Source organism: Spermophilus citellus, assembly GCF_964194105.1.
Source record: "Spermophilus citellus genome assembly, chromosome: X".
In the NCBI taxonomy this organism is placed as follows: Eukaryota; Metazoa; Chordata; class Mammalia; order Rodentia; family Sciuridae; genus Spermophilus; species Spermophilus citellus.
In genome coordinates, this window is record NC_138190.1 from 131,952,500 (window position 1) to 131,971,223 (window position 18,724).

An 18,724-nucleotide genomic window follows, 5' to 3' on the forward strand; every position below is an offset into this window, starting at 1 on the left:
AATGCATGTGTAAGGCCTTGCTGTTGTATCTTGTCTCCAAAATGCCATACATCATTTTATTCCCTCCTCTTCAAGCGAGGATGGCTTGTGACTGCAAAGTATGGTAGAATTTGGAAATAGAGATGTTGCCAATTATGTGATCAACTTTTAAAAGGACTGAAAGTTTTGTTTCCTCTTGGTACACTTTCATTTGGGATGCTGCCTCTCAGAACTTATGGTTTTGAGTATCACCATTGTTTTGAATATAATTCACTTAATTGTACATTTATGGAATTTAAGTTTTAGTGATTTGTCTGCTTAATAACCAGTTCACAAAATTCACCCAAATTTGTTACAGGTTCCCATGAGCTATTACAAACCAGCTCTAATACCTCACATCTGGATCTAGCACAACACTGAGAGGGTCATGGGTAGGGAATGTAGACAATCCCCAATGACCAGCACATGATCAGCATCAACTAACAGCCATGTGAATGCACCATTTTGAATTTGCAGCCCAGTCAAAGCCTTCAGATGTCTCTAGCCCCAGCTGCCACCTGACTGCAGCTGCATGAAAGATCCCAAGTGAAAACTGCTTGGTTGAATCTAACAACAGAGCCATGAAAGATAATAATTAATGTTGTTTTAAGCCATTAATTTTTGGGGTGGTTTGTTATGTAGCAACAGGTAACTCGAACATTGACTCCCAGAAATTAGTCAGTAATAATGCATATTATTATTATTGTTTTGATTGTTGCAATTATTGGCAGATTAATTGTAATGCTATTTCAAGCAATATTCTGCAATTAATAAAAGAAGATTCATTTTATTGCTTCTGTTTGGGGACCTAGAAGTTTTACACAATAAATATAATTTAGCCTGAATTTTCCTTAAAAATTGTATAACTCCAGATGAAAAGTCTATAATTACTTTCCACAGAATAGTTAGGCTCCCATTGGCCTGTTGTTTACTTTCATTCTGCCACAGCAGGGACTATGTGAAGTGAAGTCACACCACTGAAGCCTGAAGAATCATGACTAGGCAGCTCCAGCTATTCCATTTTCAACAGAGCTTGAACAATTTAACAAGAGCAGTAGAAAGATCCATGAATAAGCTCACCATATTTTTCTTCTATCCCTAGTCTTATAGTTTTCTCAATTTGTTTAACTGACCAAAGGAAAGATATTAATAGGGACAAAATATTAGTTTAGAAACAACTACACACTTAGTCAATGTTCCCCCTTGTTCCCATCTCCGAACCCTGTTTTTGCCAACTCAGTTCCCACATAAGCCACCATGGAGGGGGGCTATTCAGAGGACCTCAGTTAAGTTTGCTTAATTTACATTGATGAGGGCAGAGTTGTTTGTAGAACAAAAAAGAATAGAGCAAGAAAATGGGGGGAAAGGGAAGAGAGGGAGAAACACCCTATGCTAGCTTTGTTAGGGGTAAAGTTATAGGGAGCTTGATTGAGGTAAGAGAGAGATTTAAAGAGATGCTGATGACCATGGAGGACCATAAAAGAGAGGGAGGGAGGGATGAAGAGAGAGAGAAAGAGAGAGCAAATTTTATGTGATATATTGTTTTCTCAAACTCAGTTGTTCATATGCAATATAACTGACTCAAATATGTCACAACTGTAATCTCTGGAATTTTTCCTAACAGACTATATTTTTCAATTGTTTTCCTTGTCTGTTTTATGTATGCATATTTTCTTATGCACCTGGACAGTGCTTTTCACAAAATAGATACTAATTTAATATTTCCTGAATAAATAGTAATACTCTTTCCCAAAAAAGTAGGTGATAATTCAGACAAAGCAATTATTTTTAAAAATTATGAGATAGTTAAGGATACTTGAGCACTGATAGGATATTTTATATTTGTAAACATTACTGCAAATTTTTCAACTTAAATTTAATTTAATTAGAATTATGGTTAAGACAAATGAAAGTTTTTTTAAAAGATATATCCTAGTTATATTGTTACATTGTCTGCATGCATGACTATGTAACAAAAATCCCACTTTTATCAATAATTATAATGCACCAATAAAAAACAGAAAAAAGACATGTATTAAATTATTTATGAATGAAATGATATGACGTCTAGGACTTGCTTTAAAATAATCTGGGCTTAGGAAAAATGTGGGTGAGACAGTAGATAAAATAAGATTAGCCTCTCATTGACAATTGTTGAAGTTGGGTGATTCATGAAGTACATGGAGATTCATTATACTATTCTTCTACTTTTGCATTTGCTTCAAAATTTCCATTATAAAAAGTGAAGAAAAAAGTGGGCGGGTTAATGTCTATTGTTCTTACTCTCTAGAAATTCTAAATTAATTGCTTTTTATTATGTGGTCCATATTTGCTTTTTTGCTGTGTGGGTTGCTGGTTCTTGACAGGAAATTGTACTCACTACCCTTGACTGGGAAATCATAGACTGTGTTTGCTGATATTTGAGTACAGATGGAATCTCCTTAACTCAATCCAACACTTTGAAATCTTAACTTAATTAGAATCAAATTTCAAGATAATTCTTCAGTGACAAAAAGATTTCCCTAGTGCATTTAAAAAAGGGTTTTAATGAATAAAAACTTGATTTGTGTGCCACTTTCTGGGACTATATTTGCTGTAGAAATTGAGATACAATGTTTCCCTTCTGCAAACTTTGTTACTTTGGCATGTATTACGATTTCACTGCCTTTACTTTTTAGAGGGAAGGAAGCAGACCAGCATGGTCTAAAACTAAGTATGGTAATATAGATGGGGCATTTCTGTTTTGCTTCCCCAGAGAATGCAGATGATGTTGCAGAACACATTTTAAATCTGATAAATGAATCTCCACCTCTGGATGAAGAAGAGACGAAGATTATTGTTTATAAAGTAGCTGAGATTTCAAAGTGTGATGAGATAAGTATGAACCTAACCCAGATTATATTACAAATAATCAATGCTGTTTTGGAAAAGCAAAACAATTCAACCTCCAATCTACATCAAGTAAGCAATGAGTAAGTACTAATGCTTTGGTAAAATAAATTATTTCACATAATTTAAGTGACATATTATTACTTCCTTAGCTTACAGTCCTCAACAGTTTCATGCATTGAAAGCTGATTTAGTACAGCACAGTGAGGTCATTTAACTCTAATCCCAGTTGTGAAATAATGAATTCAAAATTGAATTGAGTCTTAGTCATAACAACATCTTTTCAAGTCAATAGTGACTCCAAACCAAACTTCCAATTTATTTCCCCATCATGCCACTACCCCAGGGTTCTGCATTTCTTTAAAATGTACCCAACCAGTGCTAATCTGAAAAGTGGGAGAATCATGCTATTTACCACCCTATAGCTCATAGCCAATAAAATAACATGACTCTTACATGAGGCACTCTATATGTATTTTAAAATATCTTAAATATTCTGGTGGAAATCCATCTACATGTCTCCATCTCCAGGCCTAGTCTTATTTCTCTTCCTTGATCATCTAAAATAGCCTCCCAATTGATCTATCTGCCTGCACTCTTGCCCCTAACAGTCCATCTTCTATGTAATAGAGTGATCTTTCAATGCATTTATCATATCATGTCATTCTTTTGCTTTTAAACCACTAGGGTGCCATTTCATTACATGCCAAATAAAATAAAAGCCAAACTTCTCATAAGGTCTATGTGCCCTGAGGATCTGGCTTTACAAATAACAATTTCATTTATTTTTCAAAATGATCTTTTGAGATGTGTGATTACATCTGACTCTATAGAGGAGAAAACTGAAGCTCAGTGAGGTCACTTTACTTGCACACACAGTTAGAAATTAGAGGAGCTAATGTGTAGATCTCAGGCTGTCTTGTTCCAAAACCAGTGCTCTTGTCTAATAATTCCTGAGGAATATAAAGATGGGGATTAAAATATACAGTCTCGCAATGAGGAAATCTTGTCAGGGGATGGGTTTTATATTTAAAAAATGTAAGAAGACTCTTCTTTACGCTTTCCTGGTAGAATTCTGAGGATAATTGAGCGTGCTGGTCACAAGATGGAATTTTCTGGGAGGACAGCAAATCTTACCGTGACCAGGTTGGCTTTGGCTGTGCTACGGGTGGATCATACTTTCAAAGGTATGGCCTTTGGCATCCGCTCCTATGAAGAAGGTGCAGACCCTCAGGTGAGTGAAGCTTTGGAAACTGAGAACCAATTGGTCACACACTCTTTCAAGTCTTTATTTACTTGTTAGGAGGGAAAGAAAAGAGGGCACTGTTTTTCTTGTAGTTCTGGGAATGGAACCCAGGACTTTATGCATGCCAGGCAAGCACTCTACCACTCAGTCATATCCCCAGCCCTGCAGGACACTCTTAAAGTTTAACTCTTCAGGAGACCTTTTAAAAATGCATATATCCCAGGAAAGATTCATATGTAACCCTCAGGGGGCTACCATCTTAATTTAAATGGTGTCTGTGAGATGTGTGATGATGTGTGATGATGCTACTTTTAGCCCTGTGACCTGACATTACCTCAAATGTCAGTTTATTATTTTCCATCATTTATGGAACATTTATTATATGTTGAGCATTGTGCTACTGTTTATAGATGAGGAAACAGAGAAGTTAATTTGTCTAAGGAAATACAGCCTCATGACTAAGTCAGAATCCAAATCTTTCTGTCTAGCTTTAGAATCTGGGCCCAGAATATTTAATACAAAGAAATTATAAATGTTTGAAGTGACAGATATGCTAATTACCATGATTTTATCATCACCTGTGTATCAAAATATCAGACTGTGCCCTATAAATATGTACAATTGTTATATATTTGTTATGAAAAATAGTCTGGTCCCTTTTTACTATATCATACTACCTCAGCCTTTGGCAGATCATAAGCCACCAATACCCCTGAAAAAATATTGAGTGACCAGACTTTTTTTATACTTATGGCAAAACGTATAAATCCTGAGTTTACATTATAATCTGTACAACTCCAAACCCTATCAAGATATAGATATCATTATCACTTCTGAAAATCCCTTATGCTCTTCCCCATTCAATCCCTGAAACTGCTACCTCTAGGGTCTCCACTGTTCTGATATTTTCACACCATAGATTATTTCTGTTTTAGAACTTTATACAAATAGAATCATTATAATATGTATTCTCTTCTGTAAGACTTCTTTCATGTAGCAGTATGTTTTTTTGAGATTCACCCCTTTTCCCATAGTTTTTTCCTTTGTATTTTGGAATAATATTCCATTTAATATATATGTCATATATTGTTTGTCTATTCTGTTGATGAACACTTGCATTGTTTTCAATTTGGAGCTATTATGAACAATGCTACTATGAGCATTTGTGTAAGTCTTTGCATGGACATATGTTTTCATAATTCTTGAATAAATACCTAGGAATGGAATGGCTGGCTCATTGGTTATATGTTTAAATTTATAACAAGCTGTCATATTGATTTTTAAAGTGGATAATGATGTGGAGTAATTGTTTATTTTTGTAATGACCATTCATACATCTTCTTTAGTCAAATACTGTCAAAATCCTTTGTCCATTTTTTAACTTGGCTTGTTTACCTTCTTGTACAGGTGTAAGTATTTTCAGTACATTCGGGCTCAGGTCACTCATCAGATACAAGTTTTGAAAGTATTTTCTCTGTATCTTGCCTATTTTTCTTCTCAGTGGTGTCTTTCAATGAGCCAAAGTTTATAATTTCATAAAGTCTCATTTATAGTTTTTTCTCTTATGAATAACCATATATTGTTTACCTAAATATCCTATCTGCTGGCAAGTCATGATGATATTCTTCTATGCTTTCCCTTAACATATCTTTGGTTTCAGCTTTTATATTGAGGATGATAATCCTAGTTAATTGAATGAATGTTTGTACAAGGTGTGAGTTAGGGGTTGGGGATAATTTCATTCCATGTGGATATCTAGTTTTTCCAGCACTATTTATTGAAAACTTTCCCTTTCCCATTGGCTTGTTTTGGTACTTTGGCCAAAACAAACAAACAAACAAAAACCTCAAACTAATAATTAAAAAAATAACAGTTATGTAATATAGGTCTGTTTCTGGCTTTCTATTCTGTTGCATTTATATTTTGTAGATTCTGTCTTGGTGTTGTCTTCAGTCGTGAAGTCAATAGTGTGAGTCCTTTAACTTTGTTCTTTTTCAAGATCACTTCAGCTGTTCTAAGCCTTTTTTATGTCCATATGAATGTTTACATTTGTTTATCAATTTGTGTAAAAATTTTACTGAGATTATGATTGGGATGGAAGCTATTGATTAATTTTGGGAGAATTTATATCTTAACAACATTGAGTTTTCTAATCCAGTAACACTTACCCAGATCCACTAAAGTTTCTCTCAACACCATTTTATAGTTTTACGTGGAGAGGTATTGTATGATTTCTTTGATAAATTTATTCCTATTTTATGATATTTATGTTATTGTAAATGAAATACTTTTAAAAATTGACTTACTAATTATTTGCTGAATAAATACCTAGGAATAATTATATATAATTATATATAATTTATGTAGCCTATGCATTTGCTAGATTCACTTTTTTGTTATACTAGATTGTTTTGTAGGTTCCTTAGGACTTTAAATAAAACAACACTATCTGACAATAGAGAGTTTTATGACTTCCTTACTGATATTTATTTCTTTTATTCCTTTTTCTTTTGGGATTATTTTGATGTCTAATACTTCTGGTAAGATATTGAATAGATGTGGTTAAAGTGGGCATCTTTGTCTTTTTTTGACATTAGATGAATAAATTCACTATTTTAACATTACCATTCTGTTAGTCCTATTTTTATTTTTAAGATGTCATTTATTTGAAGAAATTACTATTATTTTATCCTGGGGTCTTGCTATGTTGCCCAGGCTGACCTTAAACTCCTGGTTTTTAAAAAATAATTTCTGTCAGACTTTGGATTTAGGCTGGGCTCAGTGCCATATGTGTGTAATCCCAGCAACCTGGGAGGTGGGAGAATCACAAGGTTGAGGCCAGACTCAGAAATTTAGAAAGACCCTGTCTTAAAATAAAAAATAAAAAGCTCTGGGGGATGTAGCTTGGGTGTAAAGTACCCCTGAGTTCAATCCCTAGTACCAAACAAACAAACAAACAAACAGACTTTAAGATCTTGCCAACTTTATAAAAGTGAGTTGGGAAATGGTCCCTGTTCTACTTTCAGAAGTACTTTAGGAAACACTGGTGTTATTTATACACTAAATGATTGATGAGATTCATTCTTAAGGAAAATTAAAATAAAATCATTGGTGATATTAATCATACAGAATGGTGGGTTTCATTGTGACATGTTTGTTCTACATAAAAGCATAGTTTGATCCATTTTACTTCCCAATATCTTCTCTACCTCCTCCCAAACTGAACCCATTCCTCTACCCTAATGTTTCCCCTTTTACTTTCATTGCATCTCCCCTTCCTCCTGACCCCCCAACTTCTTTATGGGAAATCATTAATAGCTAATTCAAACTATTTTTAAATATTTTTTAAATTGTAGTCGGACACAATACCTTTATTTTATTTATTTTTTATGTGGTGCTGAGGATCGAATCCAGCACCTTGCACATGCTAGGTGAGAGCTCTACCGCTGAGCTACAACCCCAGCCCTGATTCAAACTATTTATTTATTTATTGAATTTTTTAATATTTATTTTTTAGTTATTGGCGGACACAACATCTTTGTTTGTATGTGGTGCTGAGGATCGAACCCGAGCCGCACGCATGCCAGGCGAGCGCGCTACCACTTGAGCCACATCCCCAGCCCCCTGATTCAAACTATTTAATGGATATAGTGTTCATCTTTTGTCTGATTTATTTATTTATTTGATTTATATATGACAGCAGAATACATTACAATTCTTATTACACATTTAAAGCACAATTTTTTTCATATCTCTGGTTGTATACAAACTATATTTACACCAATTTGTGTCTTCATACATGTACTTTGGATAATAATGATCATCACATTCCACCATTATTAACAATCCCCTGCCCCCTCCCTTCCCCTCCCACCCCTCTGCCCTATCTATAGTTCGTCTATTCCTCCCATGCTCCCCCTCCCTACCCCATTATGGGTCAGTCACTGTATATCAGAGAAAACATTCAGCATTTGGATTTTGGGGATTGGCTAACTTCACTTAGCATGATATTCTCTAACTCCATCCATTTACCTGCAAATACCATGATTTTACTCTCTTTTAATGCTGAGTAATGTTCCATAGTTGGAGTCTATATTTATAGTTGGATTTTATTCTCTAAAGGGCAGATAACAAGTATTTTTGGCTTTGTATGCCATAAGTGGTCTCTTTCTATTGTGGGTTCTTATTTATTAGTGTTTGTTTCTCTTCTCTTATCTCTCTATATTGTACAATCTTGAAGCAATGAAATATAAAGTCCATTTTTACTTCAAGGTGATATAAAGGCAAACCTTTGGTAAGATGTGGTCTTCTGACTAGTTTGTCAACCTCTGATGTATAGTGTTAATTCCTCTTTCATTCAGAGCTTTAGATGTCCTTTATAGCATTAGTTTCTGTCCACCATCAGGCAAACAGCTGTGAAAACAGACAACTGACCCTGTGATGTTACCTTTTCTCAAATGTCTACTCTTCTCCAGATTTTGTCTGCTTTTGTTCATTTTCCATAACTTCAAGCCATTGTTAGTTTATATAGTTGTTATATGTAGTGGGCATCAAATCTATTAAGAGCTGCTTAGCCATACTAGAAGCAGATGGTGACTTCCCATTGCATTTTATTTACATATATAATTTTTTTATTATAAAGTTGGTGGATAAATCAACTAACCTAAATCACACTCTTGGTACCAAACTGTGTACATTTTGAAGCTAAAACATTACCTTTCCGTGATACTTTTTTTTTTCTTTTTTTATTGGTTGTTCAAAACATTACATAGTTCTTGATATATCATATTTCACACTTTGATTCAAGTGGGTTATGAACTCCCATTTTTACCCCGTATACAGATTGCAGAATCACATCAGTTACACTTCCACTGTTTTACATATTGCCATACTAGTGTCTGTTGTATTCTGCTGCCTTTCCTATCCTCTACTATCCCCCCTCCCCTCCCCTCCCCACCCCTCTTCTCTCTCTACCCCCTCTACTGTAATTCATTCCTCCCCCTTGTATTATTTTTCCCTTTCCCCTCACTTCCTCTTGTATGTAAAAGCAATCTATGCTAAGCCTCAGGCTAGCATCATGCTGAATGGAGAAAAATTGAAGGCATTCCCTCTAAAATCTGGAACAAGACAGGGATGCCCTCTCTCACCACTTCTGTTCAATATAGTTCTCGAAACACTGGCCAGAGCAATTAGACAGACGAAAGAAATTAAAGGCATAAAAATAGGAAAAGAAGAACTTAAATTATCACTATTTGCAGATGACATGATTCTATACCTAGCAGACTCAAAAGGGTCTACAAAGAAACTATTAGAGCTAATAAATGAATTCAGCAAAGTGGCAGGATATAAAATCAACACGCATAAATCAAAGGCATTCCTGTATATCAGCGACAAATCCTCTGAAATGGAAATGAGGTCAACCTTTCTGTGATACTTGATTGCCTGAGCAGAGATCATTTGTGTTAGGCAAGAAAGAACCATTTATATCTTTTGGTTTCTTACGTCATTTTTAGAAATATTGTAAAGTTTCATACTCCCATTATACACCAACTAGGTAATAGCTTCTTGAGAGGGAGCATAGATAATAGAAAAAAATGTTAAACTAAAATCATATATATCTTTGTTCAGCCACATCCTAGCTTTATGATCTTAGACAAGTCACATAACTTGTTTGAACCTCTGTTTCTTGTTATAATACAAGCATGATTAAACAAGGGTGCTCATGAACCCTGTTTTTCTCTGGGAGAGAACAGGTTTACAACTGTGTTTCCAGTGTAATTTTTGATAAAGCCCCTTTTATGCCTTTTTTTTTTTCTGAAGCCACAAGCTTCTCTGACTTTTTTCTGCCTCACTTTTAATGAGAGTGTTGTTCAACAAACTATTGGCAAGTGCCTAAAGCCATTGGCTGATTTTTGTCGTTGTTTTGTTTTCATTTTCAGAACTCTTATGTGGGAAAAGAGGCCTGATTTCCAAGACTGGACTTTATTTCTGAGAATCAGGACAGATCACCTAATTTGTCATTCCTCTTCCCACCTCTGGTGTTACCCAGGTGGAAGTAGGTTAAAGAGAGAGAACCTCAAAGATAGGCTTGGAAAGGAAAAAGCTCTCTCTCTCTCTCTCTCTCTCTCTCTCTCTCTCTCTCTCTCTCTCTATCTCTCTCTCTCTCTGTGTGTGTGTGTGTGTGTGTGTGTGTGTATCTACATCTGTGTGCACCAGGATCATGTCTTGGCTTGTGATGTGTGTGTGTGTGTGTGTGTGTGTGTGTGTGTGTGTGTGTGTGTAATAGCTTATGGAGCTAGTTCCACCATTCTGCTCGTTGTGGGATGCTCTGGGACAAGTGCTGGGGTGGGAGGTAGGAAGGCTTTCATCCTGATAGATGAAGACTCCAGCTTTCATTCTCTGATTGTTCTTGGCAGATCTACCTGGGCAATGCCCCTCTGGAGAGGGTTTTGGCTTCCATATATTTGCCTAAATCACTGAGGGAGAAAATTCCTCTTAACAACTTACAAACCATCTTGTTTAGTTTTTTTGGCCAAACTTCACTTTTTAAGGTAAGTTCTTGCCTCTGGGAACTGTCATGAAATGACATATGGTGACTCATTGTAATTATGAACTCCTGCTATTTTCATGATGTTCTGTTTATTTTAGAATATGTTCTCTGATTGATTCCACAAGTCTTGCAGCACAACCTCTGGCTCTCAACATGAATCAACATCTACTTTAATGATGTTCTACAGTTTTTAATTTTCACAGCTTTTCGGCTTTGGAAGCGACCTTAAGGATTATTTGGTGACCAAACAGAGGCCTCAAGATGTTTCAAAGCTATAAAAGAACAGCACGTTCTCCTGATGAAATGCCCTTTCAGCTTGCTAGTGCTTTCTTCCCAAATCTTTCCTGGCTTCTCAAAACCAACATGTCTACTCTTCGGGGCCAATTTATTTGAAACTGGGTGGTGTCCAGCAGGATATTTGCCTGCAGACATTTGTTGATCTTTCTATCCACCTCCAGAGAACCTTCTCTGAGGGCTTCAGCTCTCACCTACTAAAAACACAGGCAGTATGATGTGGTGGTGAAGAGCATAGGCTCAGGTTCCAGGCTGGTAGAACTTGAAGCTAGCTATGCCATATCTGCTTGTGTGACTCCATGTGCCTTAGTTTCCTCCTATGGGTAATAATAATAATAATTTGAGAGCTGTTGAAGGACTAAAGGAGTTAATGAGTATAAAATGCTTACAACATTGCCCAGTACATAATAATCATCACTGTGGTTGCATTGCTATTATTATTATACTACCTTGGGTCTGTGCCTAACAAACGGCTCATTTCTTCAGGCCACTTTTATCTCATCTAGCTGTTGGGAAGATAGCCATCAGAGTTTGCATGTTGTTGAAGACAATGACTAGTATTCATTGTTAATATTTATACTTATTATCTCATTTTATTCTCATAAGAAGCTGAGACTCAAATAAGTTAATTAATTTTGCCCAGGATCACACAGCTAGGAAGTGGCATATCTAAGAATCAATCTCAGGCTGTCTGATTCCAACGTTCATGTATTTAAGAGGCTAATACATTAGTTTGCCCAAGTGTGCTTGTATTTCTAAGGAGGTTACTCTAAGGAATTAATTTCTAATGGTCAAATATTCACAGAGTTATTGTGGGGATGATGGGGAGAGATGGTACTGGGCCAATGCAAAATATACCGCATATTCATACTACCTACCAACTCCAATTTACCACATCACCTCTAAGTCTGTAAAACCTTTTGTTCCCCTGAAATTCTGCAGCCACTCTTCCTTCACTCTAAATTCTCCTTGGTTCTGTGGGATTAGCTCAAATCTTACCCAAGACATCTGCCTAGAGTAGTGAGCCCCTCCCTGCTCTTTCATCTGCCCCCTGGAGAAAAACTTTTGGTGGACAAAATTTTTTAATAAAAGTTTGAAATGTGGTCTGATCCTTTTGATAAATCTGTCAATTCTCTGTACCATCTGAGATGCTATTATTTTGGTCTTAATTTCTCATTTCTTCAGAAGGCTGTGCTTGTCTATTAGAATAGGAGATAAACTTGCTTTGCATAGATTTCACACTTAATAAGAAATTTTTATTCACTAACGCCTTCTACCGAAATGGATTAAACATCTTTGCCAAAATTAGCCTGCAGACGTCATAGTGCCAGATGAAGAAGGATTAGAACTAGCTTGCCATCAAATTCAGGGCTGGAAGGGCCCTCAGAACTCATGTAGTGTCCCATCCCCTTATTGTACCAATGAGGACATGGAGACCCAGAGAGTCTTTAGCAAGAGACACTTGCTAAAGGTGACTCAGTTTACTAATTTATTCACTCATTTATTCTTTCAGCAAATATTTATTGAATTCCTACTCTGTGTCTTAAGTGGTGCTACATGCTGGGTATATAAACTGAGCAAGAGAGATGTGATGGTTGCCCTCAAAGAACTTCCAGTATGATGAAGGATAGCAGAGATCTGAAGTTTCCAGCACTGAAGGGGGGACCTGAGGCTGAGATCTGTGCTAATGGTTGTTGGATACTGAGAGCTTACAAGAAATGTCACCTTTTACCTATCTTTTCTTTGAGTCCCTGAATCTGGCAGCCTTGTTTTTACACTGCTTCCTGTAAAATCTTTTGATCAGAATCTCAACTGTCATTACAACACATTACCTTAGAAATTCTTAAAAAGACACCACTCCTGAACATCATGTACTTCCTCCTCCACTCCTCTACTAGCTGCAGTTCTCAGGGAGAGGAAAAGGCACAAGCAAGTGCAATGTGGCATAGGGACTCTAGGGCTGTAGAAGAGGGTCTCTACTGTCATTTGGAAGAGCAGGAATGGCCTGGTGTAAGAGAGCTCTCAGCTCACACCTGAGACTACAATAGAAGGTAGAAGATGAAAGATGGTGAAGAGGGAGGATGAAAAAAGGAAGGAGAAGTGCTTCAGTCAGAGGGAATGGATTGTTTCTTCCCCCAGCATGGCCACCATTTTATAGTTAAAATAAATGAAGACAGAGAACAGGTTAATTAAGTCTGGGGCTGTAATGGGTGTCTCTTTGGCCTTTCCACCACAGAAAATTGTATTGCTTAGACTAAGTTGGGAGGATGATTTGAGATCATCTGGTCTATCCTCCTTCTTCATGTGACCAGTGGCCCAGAAGGAAGAGTGCCTTTAGAGGAACAAGAGGGCTTGGGCTAGCTTTTGGTCTTGCCAGTGTCAGTCAGGTCCTTTCTAATCACATCGTGCTGCTAATACACCTCTACATCAGGCTGTCCCAGGTGTTCCTACTGAAAACAGAATACTTAGCCATAAGATTGGTTCGGATGAATACCTCAGGTCATAAACAGGAAGTTAGTAGGTTCCTGGTGGACATACATTGCATTTACAATTACCCAGACATCAGAAGCTGCAGGGCTCAGGTTGGGTAGGGAGAGGGGGCTGAACATTATTTCTTCAAAATTATGAAGGCATGGCATCTTTTAAAAATGGCCTAGCAGGTTTTTCATGGGATGTCTTTGGGGATCACATTCTCCAGGCTTTCTTGGCAAGTCCTTAGAGGATTTGCTGCTTCTACTATCCAGAGATAAGCACTGGCCCTATAACTGGTCCACTCACATGTGCTCCAGAAGAGGTATACTTTCAGCTGGAGCCTTAGCCTTTGGATGTTTGGCCTTGTTAATTAGAAAGCCCTATGTCTCAATAGGTACATTCTAGTTAATTGTCTTTAAACAAACATTATATCTGTCCTATCATTCACAAGTTTGTGTGACCTTTGTACATATAGGCATTGAGCTTGTCTAAGCCTCAATTTATTTGAAAAAAAATGTCTGTCTATATGATGTCCACGAAGACCAAAGATAGTAGATAGTGTAGAAAGCACTCAGCAAAGTATCTGACTCATGGTGAGCCCAAGATAAAGTACCTACCATGCAGGGAACACTGGGACACACAAAACCTGGACTATGGTCTCAGAGCTCATGGTCCTCAAGGGAGAAGAACACTATCCTCAGAGACTCATTCCAAGCTGGCTGTTGATCAACCTATTTCCATCTCCAGTGAGGATAGAACAGGATGTGGTATATAACTAACTCATGAGGTATTTAGATTCCTTATAAGGGATGTGCTCTTATAAAGATGGTTGAGATTTAAAACTGGATGAGTTATGAAATGTAAGGATCTGGAGAGCTCTCCAAGTTGAGAATAGTTTTATTTTGTTAGTGCAGTGCTAAGTAGCAGGTACAAAACCAAAACTGGTTGGATAGATATTTGGATAGATAGATTAATTAATGCATTGTTCCATCTTGGTATAATGATCACCTTATGTGAAGTCAGGAGATGAGCTGAATGATCTCTAAAAATTCACTCTCAGCTTGTAATTTTATTTTCCACATTTTCTGTACCTAATACTGCATGTAGTAGTTCACAAGTTCTAGATTGATAATGAACATGTAAAACCTTAGAAATTCAGGACCTAAACTTCTCTTCTTTATGTTTCATCTACAGATAAAAAATGTCACGAAAAAATTAACCACATATGTTATGAGTGCTAGCATTTCAGATATGTCCATTCAAAACTTGGCTGATCCAGTGCTCATCACTCTGCAGCATATTGAAGGAAACTGGGTAATGCCCATTTTTATCTCAGAATCGCATGGCCTCAGAACTCTTCCTTGATTTTCCTGTTAAAAATAATTTTCTTTTAAAAAATTTTTTAATTTGTAGATGGACACAATGTCTTTATTTTATTTATTTTTATGTGGTGCTGAGGATCAAACCCAGTGCCTTGCACATGCTAGGCAAGCACTCCACAGCTGAGCTATAACCCCAGCCCCTAATTTTCTAATTAACAGATGTGATTCAAAGATTTAGTGAAGATTATCCCATTCCAGGTATCAGAGGTGTGTTGTAACTGGGGACTTCAAGAAGTAACACCTTATCTCAAAGAGATAGTGAATGGTGGGCATTCTATCACTGTGACAGATTGGCAAGGCAGTGACTATAGATAAGTGGATGTAATGGTCATCCCATCACACTAAATGACATTTAACTTCGTTTATTTTTAAGTGAGGCAAACAGCTTCATTCAAAATAACTGAACATTTGTATTCTTCAAATTTCCATGAAGAGCATTAAAATGTGTATTAATTATCACCAAAGGACTAAAACCATAGTCATATGGCATAACATAAGGCATATATTACTAAATGATCAAATTTAGCCTTAGAATAAGAATGAATTACTATTTCATTCTTTGATGTTAATGTGTGTCCAGTGTGAAGTCTTAATAGCCTCCTTCATTGCCAATCTACAAGACCATATGGTACAACATATTTTTAACTAGTCTTGATTCTAGAAGAGAAGAAAGAGTAGGAGAGAGAATTAAAAAAATATACCAAAAGAAATATGTTAATGGGGTAAGATATCTCAATTTGGACTCGAGCTACAACTCTCAAATTGTTCCCAGCAATTAATTATTCCTTCCCTCCAGTTTCCCAGAGATTGTGGGTGCTGGCAAGGCCTAGGAATGTTCAGTAGGTCTAATGAGGAGGCAACTCAACTTTGTGTCCATAAGGCATGAATGACCTCAACTGTGAGCCCTGAGTCCCACAGCTATAAAGAACACCAGTACTAGCTGGGCATGGTGGCACATGCCTGTAATCCCAGTGGCTGGGGAGGCTGAGGCAGGAGGATTGGGAGTTCAAAGCCAGACTCAGCAACGGGGAGGTACTAAGCAACCCAGTGAGACCCTGTCTCTCTATAAAATCCAAAATAGAGCTGGGGATGTGGCTCAGTGGTTGAGTGCCCATGAGTTCAATCCCCCCAAAACAATACCCAGTACATATCAATCCTGCACTTACTAGCCACAGCTTCCTCCTGGGCCTTGCACCAGGACATCATAGAAAATTCCAATGCTACCAACTATTTTCAAGGACACACACGAGATCACCATGTGGTGACCTGGTGTTTTCTCATTTATGAATCCAGAGTTAGATGGTGTTAGTCTTAAAATCAGTTCACAAATGGGCCCTGTGTGTGTGTGTGTGTATGCAAACATGTGTATCTACTGTCTTCTAAACTCTTGTGTGTGCTCATTACTGTGTGATAACTCTCATGAGGAAAAATGTTTACCTCTGATTTCTTTTTTCCAGAATTATGATCAGGTTCACTGTGCCTTTTGGGATTTTGAGACTAACAGTAAGTATTTTTGTAAGCAAGCTTTTCCCCAGATCATTTTCATATTTGGCAGTTGAAGGGGGTATTGTGCTGAAGCTACTGTCTTATCAGGCTCTACAGAGTGCTCTGAATAACCAAGATACAGGATGTGATTTTTATATCAAATTAGGGTATGGAAATTAAGAGAAAAATCCTTTTAGATGAGACAGTTGAAAAAGCATACAGGGGTAAGCAAATTTGGAAGAAAGAAATTTTGAAGGTCCAATGCAGAGTAGCTTAATGCTGTTTAAAGAAAGTTGAGGAATGGTCACCTGGGTCTTAACTTGTACATTCCCACAGGGATTTTCAATGGATACTGTCTCCTTCCTTTTTTTCCTCCTTAACTCTTCCAACCTGACTATGTGACCTTGGGAAAGCCATTTAACCTGTTATCTCAATCTTTTCCATCTTTTCATTGAGGAAATGAGACTTTTTGGTTTGTCCCTAAAGGGCCCTTCCTGCTTGAATGAGTATGAGTCTTTGACACCAGTAAGAGATGATGAGGATTGTTATTGCTCAATGGATTTCTCTTAGGCTTGCCATCTTCACTGGAATTTCTAAAGATAACACCAAATCTTAGAGAATTCCACACAAAATCAATTTCCCCTGAAATGCCAGAGCTGACTATGAGAGGAAGAACTACCTGGGAATTTTTCCTTTTTTGGTATCCTTAGGATTCTGGGAGAAAAGGAAAATTCTCTTCCCTCTTAATTTTCTGGTGTGCAGGAATACTACCTATTTCTGACAAACAGAATTAATACTTCACTTTCCTGGTCTCCTCCATGTCTTTCAGGAAGAAAATGCTGTAAAGTGATGAGCTTTATTCCCCATAGCTTCAATAAGTTGATCTCTGTATTTACTAATGCCAAATGGTTAGATTACTCCCAGGATATCCTTTGCCCTTTTCTCTCTGCTTAATGGATCCAGAACTTTTGAAATCTATGGAGTTATCATGGATGGACAAATTCAAACTATACTATATGCTATAGTTTATAGTTGCCTTACTGGTCTAATGCCACCTGGAGGCTCTACTTTAAATCTTCTGTGTGACCCAATATTGGCAGGTTATGTCAAATGACAGTTGGTTTCAGAACCCTGAGAATTCTGAGAAGAAACTAGGTAGGTGTTCAGTAGAACAGAGACTCTAGTTGGGTCTAAAAAGCTCTAGACTTGGGCTCAAAGCACTTAAGACCACTTGAATTTTGGGTTTACCTGGTTGTTTAGGATGTCTATTCCAGTCCCACCAAGTGTCAGTGTATATTCCACAGGTCCACATCCTTCAAAAAGTTGTAGATCTGCCTATTTCCTCTTTATTGGCTATTTAAAAAAAATAATCGCTCCAACATGGTAGCAAAACTATTGTTCATGATTATTAGAGTCTGTCCTAATCTGTAGAGGTATGGTACAAGAAGAGGAAATGTGAGAGACAATGAAGTTATGCCATGCACAAAATCCCTTAAAAGTCAATTTGGGGGACTGGGGTGGTGGCTTAGTGGCAGAGCACTTGCCTAGCATGTGTGAGGCACTGAGCTTGATCCTCAGCACCACATATAAATAAATAAATAAATAAAGGTACATCAACACTAAAAAATATTTTTTAAAAAGTCAATTTGGTCTTTTAGATTTAATTTAATTTTGGTATTCAATTATACCTCTATCTTTCAGTCTTAACAAACAATACTAATTATAACACACGTTTGGATGGTGCATACAATGAAATGTTAAACATTTCTCAGAAAAACCAAAACTGCTTTGAAATTCCCTTCTGTCTCCTGCAGATGGACTAGGCGGATGGAACTCATCAGGCTGTAAAGTAAAGGAAACGAATGTAAATTACACAATCTGTCAGTGTGACCACCTCACCCACTTTGGAGTCTTAATGGTGAGTTGTCCCTTCATCATTCCTCAATAGAATTTTGACAACTTTTATTAGATTCAGATCAGTAACACACGTATGAACAAAGTAATGTGGAAAAAAAGTCCCTTATCCCATCTTGTTCATCCAAAGTAGAGAGATTGAAATAAATATTATCTTTCTCACAAAATGAATGCCTACTTTTCAAATTTCAAACAATACAGAAAAGGTCCTTGCAATTCCCCTCCCAAAAGATTACTACCTTTAACAGTCTGGTATGTATATGTATATTCATTTAGAATCTTTACTTCTGTATACATGAATATGCTTTTTATAAAATAGGATCAAATTTTTTCATACCATTTTACTGCTTCCTTTTATTTTTAACCTAACAATATATATTGGACAATTTTAAGGCAAATATTATCCATTTACTTCAATTTAAAAATACCTTTATGGTATACCATTATGTTGATTGAACATGATGAGTTTAACCA

General features: G+C 36.8%; 1 protein-coding gene across 1 annotated transcript in view; it reads left to right on the plus strand.

Annotated features, from left to right (window-relative positions):
* ADGRG4 (adhesion G protein-coupled receptor G4) overlaps nucleotides 1-18,724 on the plus strand; it is a gene marked incomplete at both ends in the record, with an annotated part of 110,425 nt that overhangs the window by 59,861 nt on the left and 31,840 nt on the right. The window contains 6 exons of the mRNA XM_081277756.1: nucleotides 2,774-2,990; nucleotides 3,979-4,141; nucleotides 10,570-10,704; nucleotides 14,664-14,783; nucleotides 16,309-16,354; nucleotides 18,151-18,254. Of these exons, the coding sequence (XP_081133882.1) occupies nucleotides 2,774-2,990; nucleotides 3,979-4,141; nucleotides 10,570-10,704; nucleotides 14,664-14,783; nucleotides 16,309-16,354; nucleotides 18,151-18,254 (785 nt within the window). The remainder of the gene's footprint in view (nucleotides 1-2,773; nucleotides 2,991-3,978; nucleotides 4,142-10,569; nucleotides 10,705-14,663; nucleotides 14,784-16,308; nucleotides 16,355-18,150; nucleotides 18,255-18,724) is intronic.